The sequence below is a fragment of the Neopelma chrysocephalum genome, unplaced genomic scaffold (assembly GCF_003984885.1).
Source record: "Neopelma chrysocephalum unplaced genomic scaffold, ASM398488v2 Primary Assembly neopelma1_104, whole genome shotgun sequence".
Classification (NCBI taxonomy): Eukaryota; Metazoa; Chordata; class Aves; order Passeriformes; family Pipridae; genus Neopelma; species Neopelma chrysocephalum.
Genome location: NW_020897768.1, coordinates 2,424,062 through 2,445,095, shown reverse-complemented (window position 1 = coordinate 2,445,095; position 21,034 = coordinate 2,424,062). Strand labels below are relative to the sequence as shown.

The window sequence follows — 21,034 nt, the reverse complement described above, 5'->3', positions numbered from 1 at the left end:
ATTGGCATTATAGGCAGTGCCTTTGAGACAAAGTAATTGTAAATCAACTTCACTTTTCGCTGCCACCTTGTGAGAAAAGTGGTAAGTAACAGGTGAAGTTATCCTGAGGGATATTTGGAGTAAAGCATGAGAAAAGAAGTGATGTGGAAGGACAAGAGGATTTCTAATAAGGCTTTGGTGGTGTTGGTACCAGGGCGGGAAAGAGAAAACATGGTAACATCTGTGGTTGATCATACTGTGGAAATGCAATGTAGGGAGCCTAGGCATAACCATACAAAATGTTCAGTACCACATTTTATAGACAAATACAAAACAGGATGACAAATCCTGTATTCAGGTTTTATGCTTGTTATACTCCTCAGCTAAAAAGGCCTTGCAAGGGTCTCTTGAGATTTTCGGATGAATTTTGTGATGGAGAATAAATACTTATCCCCAAGTTTGAACACTGGATTTGACTTTATTTTTGCAATTTTTAGTAGGAGCTCTTTTTGTCTGAAGTGGTGTTGTTCCTGACACCAATAACAAACCATGCGGTAGTACCCTTCTTGGTCGGGTGTGCTACCAGGCCCTGTGCCCAGCAGGGCTGTGGCACGTCCAGGGGTATCAGTTCCTTGTTGGCTGTGGTTCAGTGATATAAACCTGATGGCCCTGCTGACGGTGCTCACTCCACCCCGAGGAGGTTGGGACGTCCCGTTCGAGTCTTAGAGCTCGTCCCTCGTCACGTTCCATCCTCCTTAGATTCTCCCGCAGTGTTTGGCGCCGAGTGCTGCGGGGCGTCCCCCGGGTTTGTCTCCTTGTTGCCCGCGGTTCGATGAAAGAAACCCGGCGCTCCCGCTGACGGCGCTGGCTCCTCCGTGAGGAGGGGGGGACAGCCCGTTCGATCCTTAGGAACCCTCTCTCATCGAGTTCCACCCTCCTTGGATTCTCCCGGAGTGTTTGATGCCGACTGTTGCGGGACCTCCCCCTGGGTCGGTTCCTTGTCACCTGTGGTTCTCTGTAAGAAAGCTGGCGCCTGTGCTGACGGTGCTCGTTCCTCCTAGAGGAGGCTTGGATGTGCCATTCATGCCTTAGAGCTCGTCCCTCATCGCGTTCCATCCTCCTTAGATTCTCCCTCAGTGTTTGGCGCACAGTGCTGCGGGACCTCTGGCGGAATCGGCTCCTTGTCACCTGTGGTTCCATGAAAGAAACCCGGGGTCCCTGCTGACGGCGCCTGCATCTCCTTGAGGCAGCTCGGATGTGCTGTTTGGTCCTTGGAGCTCGGCCGTTGCCACGAGCAGTGTTCTGAGCCCTGCTCTGCTGCCGTCTCCTCCTACTTGAGCGGTTGTAGCCCTGGGCCTGCTGAACCCTGCCGTGGCCGTCGTGGTGCCGCCTTTGGTACCTGCTTCGGTTCCTCTCTCGAACCCCACCATGCCTACTGCCACGGCGACCGCCCCGGGTACCGCCACGGCGACCGCCCCGGGTACCACCACGGCTTCTGCTAAAAGAGTTGTGGTGCTGGCGTCCTGAGGAACGATACCACTTCCTTTCCTCAGAGCTGAGTCCAGCTCTCCCTCCTTGAGCACGGCTGTCAGAGCTGCCGTACTGCCCAGTGGAATACATCCCGGAGTTAGTGTCTCCCACCGTGTGAAAGTTGTGTGGGAAAGACCACTGGCATATTGGGCACACTACTCTTCTGTGGAACCACTCCACTAGGCAGGAAAAACAGACAGGATGGCTACACCAGCTCGCGGAGGCTCGGTCATTAGTGGCGTCCAGGCAGATTGGGCACCTTAGGCTCTCCGAAGCACCCGGAGGTGTAGCCTGGGACATGTGGTTGGTGCTGGCAGCACAAGAAGAGGTGCTGCCTTCTGCCAAGTCCTCCTCCAAGTTCATCTCGCCCTGCAAACAACAAAGAGATAAGAGGCTGTTGCATCCACCTGTGCAAGGGACACAATCTGCAGCCAGCAGCAAAGCTGCCAAAGTTGAGTGCAAAGTTGCCTGCTCTGCCTCGGAGCTGTGTTTCGACTGCCACAAATGCCAGAGATCATCCTGGGGCAGATGAGTGACACTGGGGTGTCATGGCATGTTCCAGCTCTCAGGGCAGGATGGTGACTGACCTCTCTGACACGTGCAGGCAGGAGTCGGGAAGGTGGAAAAGGGCTTTCTGGCCTCTCAGCAATGGCAGCTGGAGCCTAGGTATATGGCAGGTTGGGACCAGTGGCCTGGGCCCTGCAGTGTACCTGTCCGGCAAATCCTCTCTGTGCCCTCAGAAGGCACCCAGCAGGATGGGTGTCCTTTGTCACCCCACGTGCAGATGTCTGTTTCTGATGGAGGAGGCCAGGCACTGTGGCCCTTCAGGGCTGCCCCACACCTCCAAAAGGTATGTTGTCAAGGGTGTCACAGTGACTCCCTGGTGACATCACAGGACTTCCAGGACCACACTTCAGCCTTGGGGAACAAGACCTTGCCAGAAAGCTCATCTCACGTGACTGCCCCGCTGTCGAGCAGGATCCCTTTGCTTTTTTTTCATATAAATGTGGAGGTTTCACCAATCATACCCAGCCCTGTGTTCTCTTTTAGAAATAAACCATCTCAAGGCATTTGTTGCTTCTTGGCTGACTTTGCAGATCGAGGGAGTTGATCCTCTCCCTCTGCTTAGTGCTGTTGTGGCAACAGTTGGAGTACTGTGCCCAGTGCTGGGCTCCTCAGCATAAATAGAGATGGACATACCGGAGTGCAGCTAGCAAGGGTCCACAAGGATGATGAAGGGACTAGATCATCTGTCCTATGAGGAAGGGACTAAGAATGCTGCTTCCAGGCTGTTGAACCTGCAGAAGACTCCATAGGGGATTTTTTCAATGTAAATCAATACCTGAAGGCAGGGTTGAAAGACGACAGATCCAGGCTCTTTTCAGCTAACCCACAACTTCCCTCTGAACATTTGGAAACCTTTCTTTTACTGTGATGGTGATGAAACACTGGCAGAGGATTTCCGGGGTGCTTGTGGAGACTCCCTCCTTGGAGATGAATCGCAAGATCTGTGTGGCTATGGTCATGGGCTACTTGCCACAATTCCCTGGAGGAAACCTTATGTGCCCACGTTCCTCACTGGCTTTTGATGCAATAATCTGTGCCCTACAATTCTGGGTTTACAGCCTGGCTCTCATCACGATCCCTCCCGATTTGCTTCTGTCACTGTGTTTGAGCTTAAGTGCTGCTGGACTTCACCTGAAATTGACTTTTTGTTGCCTTTCATTTCCTGGAGAAAACCCCACTGATGTTTCTCGCTCCTCTGATAATAAGCTGGGACTAGCTATTCTGGACTTAGAGCTCACCCCCTCATCATGTTCAGTATTGGAGTTAAACCAATTAAAGTGCCACAGGTTGTCTCACTCTTGATAGATCTGCAAACTCTTATCGCGTAAAGTCTCATAAGCCCAGCTGAAGTAGTCTTTCATTAAGTTTAGCAAAGACACCTCTTTTGTTCCAAAACTTTCATGTGCTCTCATTTAAAAATAAAGTGCGAGACTGGGACTGGTTGCAAGGGCTGGTGGACATTTTGAAGGTGAGCAGTTAGTCCTAAGCCTTATTACCCCTCCCTACTGACCATACAGACTTCTAAGCATCTTCAGCACCTTTCCAGAAAAATGAGTTTAATTGGTGTTGAGGCCACTGACATCCTGGCTTCTATCAGCAATAGTGTGGCCAGCATGACCAGGGCAATGATTGTCCCCCTGTTCTTGGCACTAGTGAGGCCGCACCTTGAATCCTGTGTTGAGTTCTGGGCCCCTCATTGCAAGAAAGACACTGAGATGCTGGAGCACGTTCAGAGAAGGGCAGCAAAGCTAGTGGAGGGTCTAGAGCACAAGTCCTATGAGGAGTGGCTGAGGGAGCTGGAGTTATTTAGCCTGGAGAAGAGGTAGCTCAGGGGAGACCTCATCACTCTCTACAGCTACCTGAAAGGAGGTTGTAGCCAAGTGGGGGTTGGTTTTTTCTTGCAGGCAACTAGTGACAGGACGAGAGGACGTAGCCTCAAGCAGTGTCAAGGGAGGTTTAGATTGTATAATCAGGAAGAATTTCTTCACAGAAAGGTTTATTAGTTTTTGGAATGGACCATCCAGGAAAGCGGTAAAATCTGTGTCCCTGGAGATGTTTAAAGGACGTGTGGATGTGGCACTTAGGGATATGGTTTAGTGGTGGACTTGGCAGTGCTTAATTAATAGCTGGACTTGATCACCTTAAAGTTATTTTTCAACTCAGATGATTCTGTGGTTCTAGTGTAATATATGTGTACATGTAGATCAACTTTCCCCACCTGTCTTTTAGAATTATCTCAACAGTGTTCACAATACATCTGGGAAATTCCTTAATTTCATTCCAGTACTTACTGTGCTTGTGACACTTTTCCCTCTTTGTTTGCTTTGTCTCTCTCCTCTGCACCTCCATAGCACAACCCTTTGTATAATTGCATTGGATCTATTTTCAAAGAACTTTCTATCTATTAAACCTGCCCAAACTAAGTATTTTACTGCAAACAATCAGTTCTTAAGCTTGTGCTTAATTGATGGTTGCTGCTTTCCAGGTTAATCTTTCCCACTGAATACAATATACTGCTATTTTCCAGGTATATTCAAGTATTTTATAATAACGAAATATCCTTCTGATGATTTTAGTGATAGTAAATAACTTTTTAATCCTAAATTAGGGAAGGTGTATCCCATCTGAGTTCTTTTAGGTGTGTTCTCTGAGAGGTTTTAAAAGAACTTATGACTGAAACATTAGAGAATTGTCTGCTGGTGCAGGCTTTAAATAAATTTTTTGGTCTTATATAGGCAGCATAAATATTTATTAACAAATCATGACATGGGCTGTTCTTTTCAATACATTTTTTCTTATGCTTATTGTAAATCAAAGAAACTTGTATTGGTTTGTTACAGATTGCTGTTGCTGTGTTACTCTTTTCCATTCTTGGTTTCTGGTCCTTGGAACAGCATGTTTTTAAGTCCCACAGCTGTCCCTTTTTAGCTATAAATCAGTTATAATTAACTCATTATGAGCATTGCCATTTTCTGTGCTGTCAACAATGTCACTGCTGCAAATGCAGCTTTTTCAAAAGTATCTGTGCTCTCAGGGAGCTCTCAGGCACCTATTAGACGTTCTTTGCAGTGTGATGATTTCAATTATTTGTTGTTATCTGTTCATTATAAGGCTTTAGGGAATAAAGAATTCAAAACTATTCAACCTGAATATATTTTTGAGTTTTTTTTGTAAATTCTATGGGTGTTCTACATACTAGCAATATTATATATATATCTATAACAATTATTTACTGTATTTCTTAATTGGGAAATTTTTTGCAAGAGTTAACTTAATTTCTTATCTTATTTTGTACAACCTTCAGTTAATTCAGAAGAATTTGAATGGAAACTCAGTAACAAAAAGTAGTTTTCTACTACTTGTACTGAAATTGCAGTTGGAATCCAGTTCAATTCTGGCAGGCCACATCTACAAAAAGCATCAAGCTGAGATGATGTGATCCCCTTTAAAAGGCTGATAAGATGGAATTGTAAGCCTCTTCTATTCCTGCTCCCACTGAGATCATTTGGCTTGCCTTTCAGCTGGGGAAGAATTAGTTGAGAAGTACCACCTGTGGACTGTCACCAGCGCTGAGAGGAAAGGGTGACAGTCTAGTTTTTTCAAACGCAACAGTACATGCCACATGAGTGCAGACAGCACAGGTGTTCAATACACAGCCTGCATTACAATGTGTAAGTTTTAAGTTCCTAAGGATGATAAATATCATACCACTGATTGCTCTGTTTTTTAATATTTTTCAGAAATGGAAAAATTTCAGGGTTCTGAAGGCAAGAAGGAAGATGAAGAAAAGAAATATCTTGATGTTATCAGCAACAAAAACATAAAGCTGTCAGAGAGAGTTCTGATCCCTGTCAAACAATATCCAAAGGTACTGTAAAATATAGTCTAACACTTGTAGTATACAGGCTTTGTAGTATTAAAAAGAAAAGAAATCAAGCTTCTACTTGAATTTACCTATTATTAGCTATTACATATTTTAACTTACGTCTCAGGGCCTTTCAGAAAAGCTGTTGAAGTGAATGAGATTTTTTTTAACTTCAGGTAGGTTTTGTAGATTATACTTAGGCAGATCATTGATCTTTTTCTCAGAGTTGCTTTTTCACATGAACCATTTTTTTATAAAATAAAATACGAGTTAACAAAGAAAAAAATGTTTCAATAACTCTGAAAAGCTTCATCATAGAAGAGCTGGGTGATTTTCTCTGGTGTAAGAAGTTTTGGAAGATCAGGTATCAGGATTACTGATTATTGCAGGCTGTGACTATGACAATGTTCACCTTTATAATAAAAATCAAATGTCCTAGCACCTCAGACTTTCTTCCCTGTTCTCGCTACTGCACAGTCTGATTTTAAAACAGGATTTTTTTTCTTGACAAAGAGCCCCAAATTCAGCTGCTTGTCAGAAGTTTTAGTTTTTATTTTGCAGAAGAGAATGTTGATTTTTTGCAGCTTGGGTGTTTATTTGGTCTTCTTGTACAGTGTTTGATTTTACATAAAGAGTTGTTCTAATAGTACTTATACTGAAATGGTAAACATCTCCATTTATCTCCACAGTATTTTTTCCTTGCTGATTTATAATCACATGGTATTTAGTTCACCATTAGCCTTGATTACACTCTCAGCTTTTTACTTTATACTTTCATCAGAACAATAAATTACAACTGGTAAAAAGCCAATCAAGCAAAATGAAAGGTGTAAAAAAATTGAGATTCAATGATTCCAGTTGACATTTACCTCCTGACTAGTGAATATAAAACTGAGATAATGTAATAATCCAGATGGTAAACACCTTAGAACACATACAGTGCTATAAGGAATTACTTTCTTGCTGCATAACCTAAGTTGCTTTAACTAGATTTGTGGTATTTTGTGTAAATGTTGTAGTTGACCTGAAATTCTTAGTAAAAATGTAGGCATTCTGTAGCTTCATAATGGCAATGTGATAATTATTCAGAGTACTGTTTGATGAAGATATTAGAATGAAAGACAAACTATTTAAAAGACAAAATGCAGTAATCTATCCAGTATAGCATCTGAACATGATTGAATTAAGCTTCATTTACTTTAATGAACCTGCCACATTAATGAATAGTAAAAAATATAAAGCATTTTTACAGATTTAGACCAGTGAAGCAAAAAAATCAGTGTGATGGAGATGAAATACTTATTCAAGAATGAAAATAAACTGGAAAGTTTCTGTAGTTGGTTTGCTAGCAATATACTGTGCTTGGCGTGGAATTATTCTCAGAACTGCAGGTTTCCTGCTACCATCTCTGGTAACCATCCTTCAAGGATTCCATTTGCTATTTGTATCAAACTGCAGATTGCTGTGATCCAGTGTCTTATCTTTTCTTGAAAATTGTATACATTAAGGTAGTCAAAACCAGTACCCATTGGGTGCTTCAGATTGCTTTATAAATAACCAAAAAAACTAGAAACTCAGTTAAAAGAGGATTATATATATTTAGTAGAATATAGTAATAAGAGCAGTTGATCAGACTTATATGTATGAATAAGTAAGATTATTATCATGTGATTTCACCTGAGAGGCATTTATCACAGAATCATAGAATATGCTGAGTTGGAAGGGATCCACAAAGATCATCGAGTCCAACCCTTAGCTCTGCACAGGCCCAGCCCCAGGAATCACATCCAGGGTTGCCTCATCCTAGGTACAGAATCTGGCACTTTCCCTTGTTGAACTTCATGTGGTTGGTGATTGCCCAGTCCCCTGATTTTTCGAGGTCTCTCTGCAGGGCCTCCCTGCCATTGAGGGAGTCAACAGTTCCTCCCAGTTTTGTGTCATCAGCAAACTTAGTATCCCTTCCAGTCCTGCATCAAAGTAATTTATGAAAATGTTGAAGGGCACTGGGCCTAAGATGAAGCCCTGTGGAACCCCACAAATGACATGTTGCCAGTCTGATGTTACTTTATTACCCTCTGTGCTCATGAGCCAATTGCTCACCCACTGCATGATGTTTATCCAGCTGTGTGCTGGACATTTTGTCCAGAAGGACCCTGTGAGAGACAGTATCGAAAGCTTCACTGAAATCCAAAAAGATTACATCAGCTGGCTTCCCTTGATGAACTAGGTGGGTTACCTTGTCATAGAAGGAAATCAGGTTTAATAAGCAGGACTTTCTTCTCATGAAGCTGTGCTGGCTGTGACCGATGACGGTGTTGTCTTTCAGGTGTTTTTCAATACTTCCCAGAATAATCTTCTCCATAACTTTACCAGGCACTGAAGTGAGACTGACCGGCCTCTAGTTTCCGGGCTCCTCCTTCCTGTCCCTAAACTGGAACAATGTTCGCCATCTTCCAGTTAGCTGGGACCTCTCTGGATTCCCAAGACCATTCAAAAATCACTGAGAGATGTTTTTTTGGTTTATATTTGAAAGAACATTGCTAGTGTGTACAACAGGAAGAGAATATGAAAGACTGTGATTAGCACCAGCTGTCTTAACGTTACCAGCTCTGTTAATGACACAGGCCTTTCCCCTCTTCTGTAAAACCAGGATCTAAAATAGAGACAGAGGTGTTAGTTGATACTTTAGCAATGATTTCTATGAGATGAATTAATTTAAATACCAGCAGCCCAGGTAAAAGCAGCATCTCATTTACAAACATTCCTCTATCCAGCAGATATTTTTAGTACATTCAGATTTTCTCTTGAAACAGGCATTCAGTGTCTCGTATTTGTTGATCCTTCTTTCTGTCCCATAACACCATTTTTTTTCTTTCACAATATGTGAGTTCCAATTAAGACTTGCATGAAAACAACTTGGGGTTTGTTCAAAAAGTTTTTAGCATTTATCAGTGTAATGTTGTATTTCAAATTCATCAAATATGAGAAAAGAGTGGGTTATTAAAAAAAAAACAGAAGTCTGAAATTATCTTGTTACTGAAAAACAAAAGCCACAATTTAGAGGTTTGCTGGGAAATTTTGTCAATTGCATGGTAATACAGATTTTTGCCATTTACTAACCAATTGTTTCACTTCCATTGTATTACGTAATCATCATCTTTCTTTGTGATAACTTGTTCAAGAAGCATGTAAACTGGGCTTTGCAAATTCGTTCCTTTGTACAGTTTAAGAACTTGAAACCTTGTTTAAAGACTTGGTTTGATGTAGCACATAATAGAGAAATTTTTTATTTGCAAGTTTGTCCAGTGCACATTATAAGTTAAGATGTTGTTGGCCTTGGTGAAATTCTGTTGCCTTTATGCTTGGCTTCAGCTTAGCTGGATTTCAGCCATTAAGAAATGGGTGCAAATATATGAAATAGCTGACAAATCAGAGAAGTAAACAGTACGTGCATAAAAATCTTAAATATTGCAGTGCATCTGTTGTGGTTTGACCTCAGACAGCAACCAGTTCCCATGCAGACACTCACTTACTCCCACCAGTGGCATGGGAGAGAGACAGAATAGTAAAAGTGAGAAAACAAGAGTTGAGACAAGACAGTTTAATAGCTAAAGCAAAACTTGGATATGGAAGTGAAGCAAAACCAGGAATGAATTCACTGCTTCCCATGTGCAGGCAGGTGTTCAGCCATCTCCAGGACAGCAGGGCTCCATCACGTGTAACAGTGACTTAGGAGGACAAATACCATCACTCCAAACGTCTTCCCCTTCCTCCTTTTTTCCCCCACCTTTATATGCTGAGCATGACACCATATCGTTTGTGATATCCCTTTGGTCAGTTGGGGTCAGCTGTCCCAGCTATGTCCCCTCCCAACTCCTTGTGCATCCCCAGCCTTCTCACTGGTTGGGTGGAGTGAGGAGCAAAAAAGCCTTGAACGCTCTGCAAGTGCTGCTGAGCAATAACAAAAACATCTTTGTATTATCAACATTGTTTTCAGCAGAAATCTAAACCACAATCCCAGCCTTTAAAGAAAATTAATTCTACCCCAACCAAAATGAGCATGGTATCTTTTACTTTTATTGTAAAGATTCAGTGCTGAATATTATTTGTTTATATTGTTTTATGCTTCATAAACTCATGACTTCAAGCAAATAACTTACACAAACTTAGCAGTGCTAAAGATTTCATTGTGAAGGGTGAGGTTTTCTGTTGATATTCTGTCTTTACATCTGATTCAGACAACTAATATGGTGATTTTTATTTAGCATTCTCTTTCTTTTATGTGTTGTTTCTCTCAAACCTGATGCTTTCAAAGCAATTGTTGTAATATTAATCATCTGCAAGTGATTTGTGTGTTTAGTTCACTTTTAAGTAAAATAGGAAAAATAAGATATAGTATTATGTCCATAGGATGGATTGACAAGAAAATACAAGATTTCTAAGGAAAATAGGACCTGGGCTATTAGTCAGCTGAATGAGTAGCCAGGACTTTTATCTGTGATTTATATTGCTCTAATGAAATGAGAACCTTGTTGTTACATAAGGCAAAAGGAAAATTTCATCTGTCACTCCTTCTGGAGATGTTTTGGGAGATTGGAAAAAAACCTCCAGTATTTTTAGTAAAAGGAAACAGAGCTAAGTATCTAAATAAATGGGGATTTTTACTTGCCCTGCCAGTATTTTTTTTCTCCCATATAAGACAAGAAAAGCCTTTGTACTTGGAAAGGTACTAGAATTTAGACTGACGCTAACCTAAATCTAAAGAAATACTGTTTCTGTATTTCAGCTGAGTTCTTTAAAAGAGAAGCCTGAACAATGGAAGGCAGGAAATTATTAATTTACATGATGTGGACTGCACTGAAATTGATGCAGAAATTGATCCAAAATAGATATAAATCTTCTCCCGTGCATTTAAAGACAACACACATTTGGAAAATTCAAATACTTTAGGCGTACTTTCAGTAAAGTACATGAAAAACATACCACACACACATTTTTCTTTTCTGGCTTACTTAGGACCGAATCTCTCTGCTTACCTTTTCCTTCAGGAGAAGACCCTGATTTAGCGGTTCCGGGGCCTGTGCCAATCTTGCAGAGCTCTTGAGTGTTTACAGAAAGTAACTTTATTATAATAGATCCCCATTTTTGTTAATGATTTATTTGTTTTCATAACACTGCTGTTGAAATCAGCTCCAACAGCATTAGCTAAACTCTTTCTCATGCTGAGAACTTCTGCTCTGTACAGACCTCTTTAGAAATTGCTTCATAAAATTGTTCCTGACTGCAGAGAATAATGTGTATTCCAGATAGCATTTAGAGATTTGCCTTTCTGTTTCAGTTAACCATCTGTGGCTGTATATCTTCAGCAATGTAATTAAAACAGCATCAACATGGTTAAAAACAGGAGGTATGAAAAAATATTCACAACATTAGGACTTTTTTCCTCCTCCTTTGATTACATGATTTTTGAAAGATTTTTCACAAGGTGTCTTTATTTACGCATGCAGGTATATAGTTCAGCCTTCAGCTTTCACTGTTTTCTTCCTTTAACTAATTCTTAAAATTACAAATGGGCACTAAATCACTTCTTTGTGATTTACAAGAGCTTACTCAGTGCTATTATGCTGGAATGCAGCATTGCCTTCCATATTTCAAGGCAGACTTTTAGAGTAGTTATAATTTAACATTGCATATTGTAGAGCACTCAAAGGCCAAAACTAAGCTGGAGAGACACCCTTTGTACTCAATACACTCAGTAAGTTAACTGGTCTTACTCCAGTCTCAAACACAACATAACTAGAAAACCAGACAAATAAAAATATCAGCAAGAGAGAGTTGGTAGCAGTAGCAGCTGTGTAGAATACAGAGAAGTCCTAGCCACTCGCCAGTGGGAACATTGGTTGTATCTCTTTTAAGCCAACTAAACTCTTACATTCCTCTCTATTCTTCTTTTATTATTCCTATTTGAGGGGGAAAAAAGGAAGAAAAATATAATTTATAGCATTGCTTTAATAAAATAAGTTTGAGAGTGGGCAGAAATTCACCCTGCTTAAACAAACAGTTCTGATCAGGAGCAAGACTTCATGGTAATGGTACGCTGGTTGTGTAGGATTGATTGCGGACATGTGCTCCGCCTACACCCAAAGATATTTGGGGTTTTCTTTGCAATTACAGCACCATTTTTTCTTTCTCTGCTGTTTGTATTAAGTGAGGATTTGGGGATTTTGTCTTCAGTATCATCAGTGGAAGTTCCATTTCAGAGGAACCAGCTTTTGGAAACTGAGGGGAGTTCAGTAAGCAAGTCTGTTGGTGGCTTATGATAAGAAATAGAATCTAGCTCACTTCCACCTATCTGTGTTGCTTCTTAAGGACTAAAAATAGTAGCAAACAGAAAAAATTAAGTTTTTTTTCTCTAAATACACGGTAACTCAGATCTAGTAAAACGTTCAAATTGGACCTACGCTTCATGAGAAATATAAAGCTAACTATTTGTTAGAGTGAGATTAACACAGTACCCTTGATTTCAGTAGGGGCAGAACTGTGATGTGTACTGATCAAAAAGATCATCTATTTGTGATCACTTTTGGATGCTTTTTATTTTTTCGTTCTGGCTTTTAAGAGAATGAGTTGCCAGTTATGCTAACATTTATTACATAAACATCTTAAAGTTGCAGGGCAGTAGATTAAAATACTTTCTGGTAAATTGGTTCTTTTACATGTTTGGGTTTTTTTAATATCCTTAAAAGTAGCAAGTTTAAAAAACACACAAGTCTATTGTCATTTTGTAGGGGGTAAGAAAGAAATGTGTCTGTGGAAGAGATTTTATGTAATATAGTAGCTTAGGTAAGAACAGAATACATAAGATATATGTTGTGGAACATCTTTCAAGAAGTTTAAAAGAGCTGGAAAGGCTTTTGTTGTGGGTAGATAGCTAAGGCGCTTGCTCACTCCCACACAGCAGGATGAGGGAGAGAATCAGAAGGGGTAAAGAGTGAAAAGTCATGGGTTGAAATAAAAACAGTTTAATAGATAAAGCAAAAGCTGTGCAGACAAGCAAAGCAAAACAAAACAAGGAATTCACTCATCACTTCCCATGGGCAGGCAGATGTTCAGCCATCTCCAGGAGAGCAGGACTTCAGCACTCGTAATGGTGACTTGGGAAAACAAACAGTGTAACTCTTAATGTCCTCCCTTTTTTTCTTTCTTCCTCCAAGCTTGTATGCTGAGAATGACACCATATGATATGGAATATCCTCTTGGTCAGTTGGGGTCACCTGTCCCAGCTGTCCCAGTGTCCCCTCCCAACTTCATAATAATAATAACAGTAATGATTTTAATAAGGAAATATAGTGCAGTATAAATGTCTTGCTATTTTTTTTGGCTTCTAGATAATCAGTCTTCTTACGTGTTAGCAGAGAATGAAAGAACAAGGGTTTAAAGAATGTTTTAGAAGCTTGCTAAAGTTGCTATTAAAATAAATATTTACTTCCTTTCAGATGTTAAAAAAAAGAAAAACAACAAGCACTTGAGAATTACTGCAACAGGTAGTTGCTGGTCATTTTTTCATATGTCTCTGCTATGTTCTTCTAGTCTAAACTGAGCAAATGTGTAATAACTGCAGAATCTACATGAGCTAATCAGTTCTTGAAAGCAAATATAATGTTTCGTCTTAACACAAACACTCCTGAAGAATGTTTTTGCCTCTTGAAGCTGAAGATGAAATCTGTTTTGTGGCTCTTCAGGCTTTTTTCTCTGTTCAAGTGTGCTACAAGGCCACTTCGAAGTAGTCATTAATGTAATTTATAATAACTCCCAGCTAAAGTTAGCTACAGTTTTTGAAAATAGCTTATATAATAAAATATTAACACAAAAGCTAATGCTCTGCCTCGATCCTTTTGTGATAGACCTATGAGTAGAGAGAAGGTAATGCAGCCCATCATAGAACAATTCAGGTTTCAATGGCGCCTAAGTACACAAGCAGTTCCTTGAACATCAGAGCTAAGGGAACTTTTTCTGCATGTCTGTGTCTTTTGGTTTGCTGTGAGCTCTGATTTAACATTTTGCTGACAGGTATAGTGACAATATATGGGGACCCCTGGTGGCCTAGTGGTTAGCATGCAGGACTCTCACCTCTGCGACCCAGGTTCGAATCCAGCCAGTCCCCCGGGCAGATGGAGCCCGTTAGCCCTGTGAGGCCATCCATCTATGAGAAGGTCACTCTAAACAAACCTACGTCCTGAGGACCTCACTGCCATTGTCCAAGCTTGCTTGGCCCCGGCAGATGAACCTTAGGATTAAAGGGTGGGCTCAGTTCAGCGCAGGCTGTGTCTCACCTAAAAAAATCCATTGCGCAGGCTGGAAAGGTAAAAAGACCTTTCCCCAAATCTTCGTTCGCGAAGACTGGCCATTATTATTATTATAGTGACAAAAGTTTAGCCTTCTGTGGATTTTCAGATCTCTTACAACATGAGCTTATGGCACAGCCTTTGCTGTAATTTGAACATGTCCTACCCAGCTCCGTGTTCTCTCCAAACTTCAAAGGTCTTACTTGTCTTTGAAGTAGCCTCCTCTTTCATACTGAGTTGAACTCAACCTTTGAGGTCAATAGTTACTGGGGAAAAAGAGTAAGATATATAAGATACATTGACCACTTTGCTTTAATTCCCTATGGAAGACTTGGGTGCCACATGGCCCCATGGTCATTTGTCTCCTCACACAGGGCACAGAGGAGGCCAATTACAGCAACAGGGACGTAAAGCAGCCTTCTCCACAGCGACCCTATGTGGCCCAAGCAGAGTGAATGAGAGTTTTTTGAGTCAGTTAGTTTAGTGACAAGGGTTTCCTCCCTCTTCAGTATTGTCATTTGAATGGTTTTGTAGCTGTGTTGCAACATGTTATGGATTTTGGTGACTTTGTCCCTGTTTCTCAGGCTTCCCACATATCAGCAGAGAACTTGAAAACATGTGTTGGTATATAGAAGAGTATGGTAATGAAAGGAATTTAGGCTGAAAATGCTCTTACTTGCTGAGTTGCAGCTATTTAGTCTAGAGCGTGTTTGACCTCAGCCACTTTCTTTCCTTTTTTGTTTTTTACTTATATTGAGCAAACAAAATAAACAAGTGATGCTTTCATATGATGCAAATGCAAAGAATGTGTTCTAATATTGAAGAAATCTCTTTCATAAATATATTTTTTAGGTTTTTATTGGAATATATATTATTGTGTTTTATTAAAACTTATTAAAAATATGTCTTCTATTTTCATCTTAAATAGCCCAGTAGTAGCATCAGTATATAAATATTTTCAGAAACTCAAAGAATCATTTGCAGGCATTTTCACTTGATAGATTTAGATTTTTAATTAATCGTAGAACCATAGGTTTATTCAGAAACTGTTGTGTTTCTGTGGGTTAGGACTGGGAATCAGAAGGAAAATACTACAAACTGGAGGGAAACCATACCTTCCCTCTTTTATTGCAAGAAATGTAGCAGTGCACAGTGCTGTCACTCATACATTCTTACAAGAAGACAAGGGGGAGACACTTTTCCCAGATATGTTATAGTTTTGTTCCAACTGGATGAACTTAGAATAGGTGACAAATATAGCAAAGATATGTTTCCATCTACCTTCTGGTATCATAATCCCGTTACCTAGCTAAGGAGTAGGTAGCACTGAAGTAAATACTATCGCATATGACTACTTCTGCTGTAAGAAATGTACTCCATGGCATACATAGCATAATTGCAAACCATTTGCTCACTAATCACTGGTTTCCAAGCTGATAGACCATCTACTGTCTGATGAGAGAAACTGTTAATTGTCTATGTCAACTCGGCAGGAGAGAATTAAATCCTCATCAGCTGGTTATTTTTACCCAAGAAAATTCACTGAAGCAATGATTAATGAAATATTAAAAGAAAAAGTATACAGGCTATAGACAATCGTTCGATAATGATAATGAACATATTTCTTAGAAGTTAAAGAAATTTAGTTTTAGTTTTGAATGAGTTATTTCTCTGTCATTTATTGAGAAACAAACTGGCGGGAACCTTTCTTCTGAAAGAGAACAATTTATTACTGCTTTTACCAGCAAGGAATTCTTGCTGTCTTTTTTTTCTTTTTTTTTTTTTTTTTGGTCTTCCCTGGTATGCTGGCAGTATTGTTTCAGACTGGGTAAAAGAGAACTGCCTTAGGCTACTCCTTATCACCTCGTTTTAAAAACTGATTTTTCTGATTGAGTGAAAGTGGCCTTTGGAAGAAATAGAATTTTTTTTGTGTAAGCTGTAAAACTTTAGCTCAGTTACTCACATAGGTACTAGATGCTGCAAATGAGTAACTTTCTATATAAATAAGAAAGTGAATATAATTAAGACCACATTTCATGTCACATGCAAACGTAATGCAAGACACTGCTTTCTCGTTTTGCTAGTTTTCAGACCTAAGAGTCTGCATTCTCAAGCATTTCCAGTGAATTATTCATGTTGCCTAAAATAATCAACATACTTAAGTAGGTAGGTTATCTGCAGATTTCCAAGGTATCCAGGTACTTTAAGAGATACCAGAAATCAAACCAGACTTTTGCTAGATAAATATGTTCACATATGAAACTTATAACACAGATGTATGATGGTCTTTATTACCAAAGTGTTACTTGACATCTAGTGTTTATAAAACTTTCTTCTTACTCAGTATTTGTAGTATTTAGATTTCCAGAAAACCCTAATGTCTGGGTGGGAAGATGCTGAAAGTGATTATTATATACAGCGACTCGTCTCCAAACTTTGCAAAATACACATTTTGAAGTCCAAGCATATAAATCTTATTTTGGATGGGTTTTGTCTTACTTTGTTGTCTTACTTTAGCCACGGTTTGGTTGTGATTTAAACCATGTAATGGACAAGGGAGATAAAAATTTCAAAGTGAAATTTAAGCCATTTTTACGAAAGCATCACTAATGAAGCCATCAACAACTGTGTTGTGTGCTCCTGTAAGAGTAGCCAACTCATACAAACAGTTATAAACCCTTGGAATCAGCGGTTTGTAATGTAAACGCTGACACTAACAGAACTGTAGAAGTATGAGTGGTGTCACTGTAAATACCTTAGTGCTAGTACAAACCATGTTTTAGTATTTTTTCAGCCTGTGCAAGAAGATATGCTTTATTTCTTTCAGGAATTATTGCATTTGTCACATTTTTTTGAGATTTCCAAAATCATACGAGCATAAAAAGGCAAGATGACTTTCAGGGCACTTAACATCATGTTGTTCAGAGTATCATTAGAGGGAAGAGATGATGGAAAATAAAGCTTTCAAGTTTTCAGATATTTCCTCTGTTTTGTGCCTTTATTTTTTTTTTAAGGATTTCTTTACAGAAAAAAGAGCAGGATAATGGGGACAGAAAATATGTTCTGTCATGGATATACCTGAAGGATGAGATATAGGGAAGAGGGAATCTCAGCAAATCCTCTCTTGATTGTTCCCTCAATGAAGAGAGAAAATTCTGTTGTTTTTTTTTTCATCAGAAGATTACCAGAACATGCCACATCTCTGCAAGGATGTGTTTTGGTAGGCTCAGGCTCACAGACCAACTACATGAAGTCAGTTTTATCTGCAGGGGCAGAGCTAGGTGCACATAGCTGAATTTGTCTGCTTAGTTAGCAAGATGATTCAGTGTGCTTTAGAGTGAAAATGCCAAGAATTCTTCCCATTCAAGATAAGGGATATGTAAGGTGGGAAAGGAATGATGATGGGGCAGCCAGTGTGTTCATCTGCTGCCAGTAGAAAATGATTCCCTACATGCCTGTCTCCAGTTTTAATTCTCCAAATACAAGGAAGACACAAACAATTTCAGAGGAGGGCCACAAGGATCACTTGGGGCTGGAGTACTTGCTTTATGTGGAGAGGCTGAGGGAGCTGGACTGAATAAGTCAGGAGAAGAGTTGTCTTTAGGGGACTAAAGAGCAGCTTCCCTAATGTCTGCAGGGAAGGTGTTGAGGAGACACTTCATGATTGGTGCATGCTGGTGGAATAAGAGACAGCAGGTGTAGCTTGAAACAGGAAATATTCAGACTGGATAAAAGGAGAAACTTCGTCAGCATGAAGGCAGTGAAGCTCGGACCGGCTTGCATAGAGAGGTACAGATAGAAGACATTCTAATGGTATTTGGCTGCAGCCCATTAAAATATACCAACTGTCTTTAAATTGGCTTGTTGAGGTTTTTAGCAAGTTTTCCTTTTTTTTTTTTTCCTACCTTGTAGTCTAGTTGCAGTAGCTCTGAGTTCACTAAGAAGACCGAAGGCTTAGATTTCTGAGTGGGTTGAGTAGCTTCAGCGCTTTTATATCTTCATTGTTAGCAGTATGCAAGTATTGAATTTAGAGGTGATTTAGGTGGGATGTGCTCACAGGTGTAGAGATACTCTCAGTTACAGGGTAATGTTACTAGGGTTTTAGACTATACAAAGGCCCAGCATATAAGCCAAAGAAATCAAGAAAAGTGAAAAAAAATTTGTTTTCTGCCACTATCAAAAAGTAGCATTCAGAACAGAGAGAGGAATTAATAAAAGTGATTCCAGTATAAGAAGAGCTATTTGCAGAGACTTGGTTCCTTTCATATAACAGCTGGCAAGAGAAAACTGCCAAACAAATCACTTTTAATAGCAAATATTCAGTGCAATGAAGAAACAAGAATATTTTTAAATAATACAACTTTTTTATTTGCATTTCTGATGTATTAGGGGTGCTGTAATCTCAAAACACAAGAAAATGACAAGAAAACGAATGCTAGTAACAGGAGGCATCTACACATGTGAGCTTTCTGCTGCAGATGGGATCTTGAGGGATGGATTAACTGGTACCACAAAGGATGATAGCTGTGTTCTGGGGAAGGAGATTCAGAAGTCAGGTTTGAGATTACAGTTTGACTTCAAATTTATCACTGAACAAAGTGATCAATCATTGAAGTACATTTTGGAAAATGTAAAATATTCTGCAAATGTATTGCCCTTTCATGCTTCTCAGGTTTGGCTAAAGGTAATGCTGAAACAACAGTGGGACAAGTCCCTTCACTCCAGTCAGAGAGAGGAGGAAGAGGAGAGAGGGGATCCTCCTAGAAATGATTCCAACTCAACTCTATCCCTTGCATTCCCCCAAAACCCACGTGTGTGGTGGGGTACAACTGGTATGTACACAAGACTGTATGGTGTACAATTTCAGAGGGAGGCACACCTTTTTACTGAGAACACTTGTGTTGGTTGTAGATGATTTGGGTTAAAATGCTCCCTCATTCTTGGAAGATTAGAAGATTACTTAAAGAATGAGAAACAGGCTCTTCCAGGGCAATTAATTTAATCCTAAATGTTCATATGTAAATAGGTTTCCTAAAAGCACCATTTTGTTTTTTTTCACTAGATAGGAAACATTAAAGAAAGTTACTATGGGATAAGTGATACTGAAAACCAAATGTTTCTTGCATAAAGAATGCACACGTGTCCACACACATAGATCAACCCTGGAAGATGAGCAATTCACATGACATATCAACTGACAAAATATGGCTAATTTCACCATCAAAAGCGTGGAAAAGATTTTTGTTGCATAGAGACAGCATGCAAAGATTGCACGAACTGCCAGACAGATAATCAGAAGAAAACTGGTTTGTTCATATCTAGTACTATCCTGTGCAAAAAAAAAATCAAGATAACATTAGGCATTTATGACAAGATAGATTTTTTTTCTAAAGGAAATATGCTCTTAACTTATTCTTGTAAACTTAATATCCCTATGTCTAAAAAGCTGGATCACTATCAGTTCCCAGTCTTATCCCCCCAAAAAGGCATATATATGTTTTTTTTCTTGTGACAGTGAGAAAATAGGAGTCAGTTTTGCCTACAGGCTAATTTCCTGATCTAGGATGATGGATATGTACTGCTGGGGTGCAGAACAACCTGAACAGTTCATGCATTTAAGAAAGACATCTGAGCCATATTATGACTGCTACAACCAAGGCTTGGAACAGACTAAAGAGAGTTGTAGAGGTCATCTTTAATTCAAATTACTGTGCATTTGCACCAGCAGCCCTCATACTTGGTCTTAGTCTTCTCTGGGAGTCACTGTTAACTTCTGTTAAGCTGTTATGTGAAAAATTCTTTAGTACTCTGACAGTAGTGTCTTCAGTGTTGCTTAGGGTCAAGCTTCAGTTTCAAACAGTTTGGGGTTTTTTTTCCCTGGTATGCTAGTTTAACTGCTCTCAGTGTATGCTGTTGTAAAGGTGGTGTTTAGACATAGATGTATAAACTGAAAAAATTATACAAGAAAGTTCTGAAAGTTACTTTGAGACCTAATTCCTGCTTCTTCACTTACTGTGTAGTGTTAATAATATTCTGTTCAGGACTTGAATAGTGAAATTGTATAGAATTTGATTCACTAATGCACAACTTTTCTTTATTTTTACATTTCATGGCCTCTGTAGTCTGTTAATTATTCAAGACATGAACTAAATTAAAGTTGGTTTATCAACCAGCATAATGGCTTACAATGAAAACCAGCAAGTATAGGGCTCAGGAGATATTGTGATATACCTATTGACTTTCCCCTTTTATTTTTAGGCAATTTTCAATTATAATGTTTCAGTAACACTCATTATTCTGTTGTATGGCTGGCAGGGTGAATGAGGTACTCTGTTTTGGTGGGGAGCTGCTCCTGGATGACAAGGGGGATATTCTCTGAAACTTACAGAATAATAACAGTACTTCCAATAATTATTGTCAACTAACTTGGTCTTAAATTAAAAGGAAATAAAAAAATTAAAAGGTGATGAGAAAACAAAAAAGAATTGTGCCATTTTTCTTTTGAGGCAACAGAAGGCCCATGGTTATTTTGAAGCATTAAGGGTTTTTTTTAGGAGTGTGGTTAGAAGATGTAGTAGATTTCATGTGAATTGTTATTACTATGTTATTCTGGTATCCGGTGTATTTGTCAAGTTTTAAATGAAATTTCCAACACAGAAAGTTTAAGGTCATCATTTGACATACATCTTGTGTTAATTCGAAAAACAGTGAAAAGTGGTTGTTATTGTATCTATCTGCAGCAGTGTAA

General features: G+C 39.6%; 2 protein-coding genes across 30 annotated transcripts in view; one reads left to right on the top strand and one right to left on the bottom strand.

The window, feature by feature from the left end:
- The window catches only part of KHDRBS2 (KH RNA binding domain containing, signal transduction associated 2), a 380,194-nt gene that overhangs the window by 61,366 nt on the left and 297,794 nt on the right, over positions 1-21,034 (top strand). For all 29 annotated transcript variants that reach the window (XR_003536306.1, XR_003536303.1, XR_003536310.1 and 26 more), the window contains exon 2: positions 5,817-5,944. Coding sequence is in view for 2 of the 29 variants with exons in the window: in XM_027696003.1 (XP_027551804.1) it covers positions 5,817-5,944 (128 nt within the window). In the remaining 27 variants the exon portion in view is untranslated. The remainder of the gene's footprint in view (positions 1-5,816; positions 5,945-21,034) is intronic.
- LOC113973632 (zinc finger CCCH domain-containing protein 13-like) lies at positions 438-2,361 on the bottom strand. Its single transcript, XM_027696001.1, has 2 exons — positions 2,220-2,361; positions 438-1,878 (listed from the first exon to the last, which is right to left on the bottom strand). The coding sequence occupies exon 2, from the start codon at positions 1,870-1,872 to the stop codon at positions 604-606; it is 1,269 nt and encodes a 422-aa protein (XP_027551802.1). The 5' UTR covers positions 1,873-1,878; positions 2,220-2,361; the 3' UTR covers positions 438-603.

Bases quoted from the DNA above. Each gene is read 5' to 3' on its own strand.
- LOC113973632 (XM_027696001.1), bottom strand. From the start codon at position 1,872: ATGAACTTGGAGGAGGACTTGGCAGAAGGCAGCACCTCTTCTTGTGCT.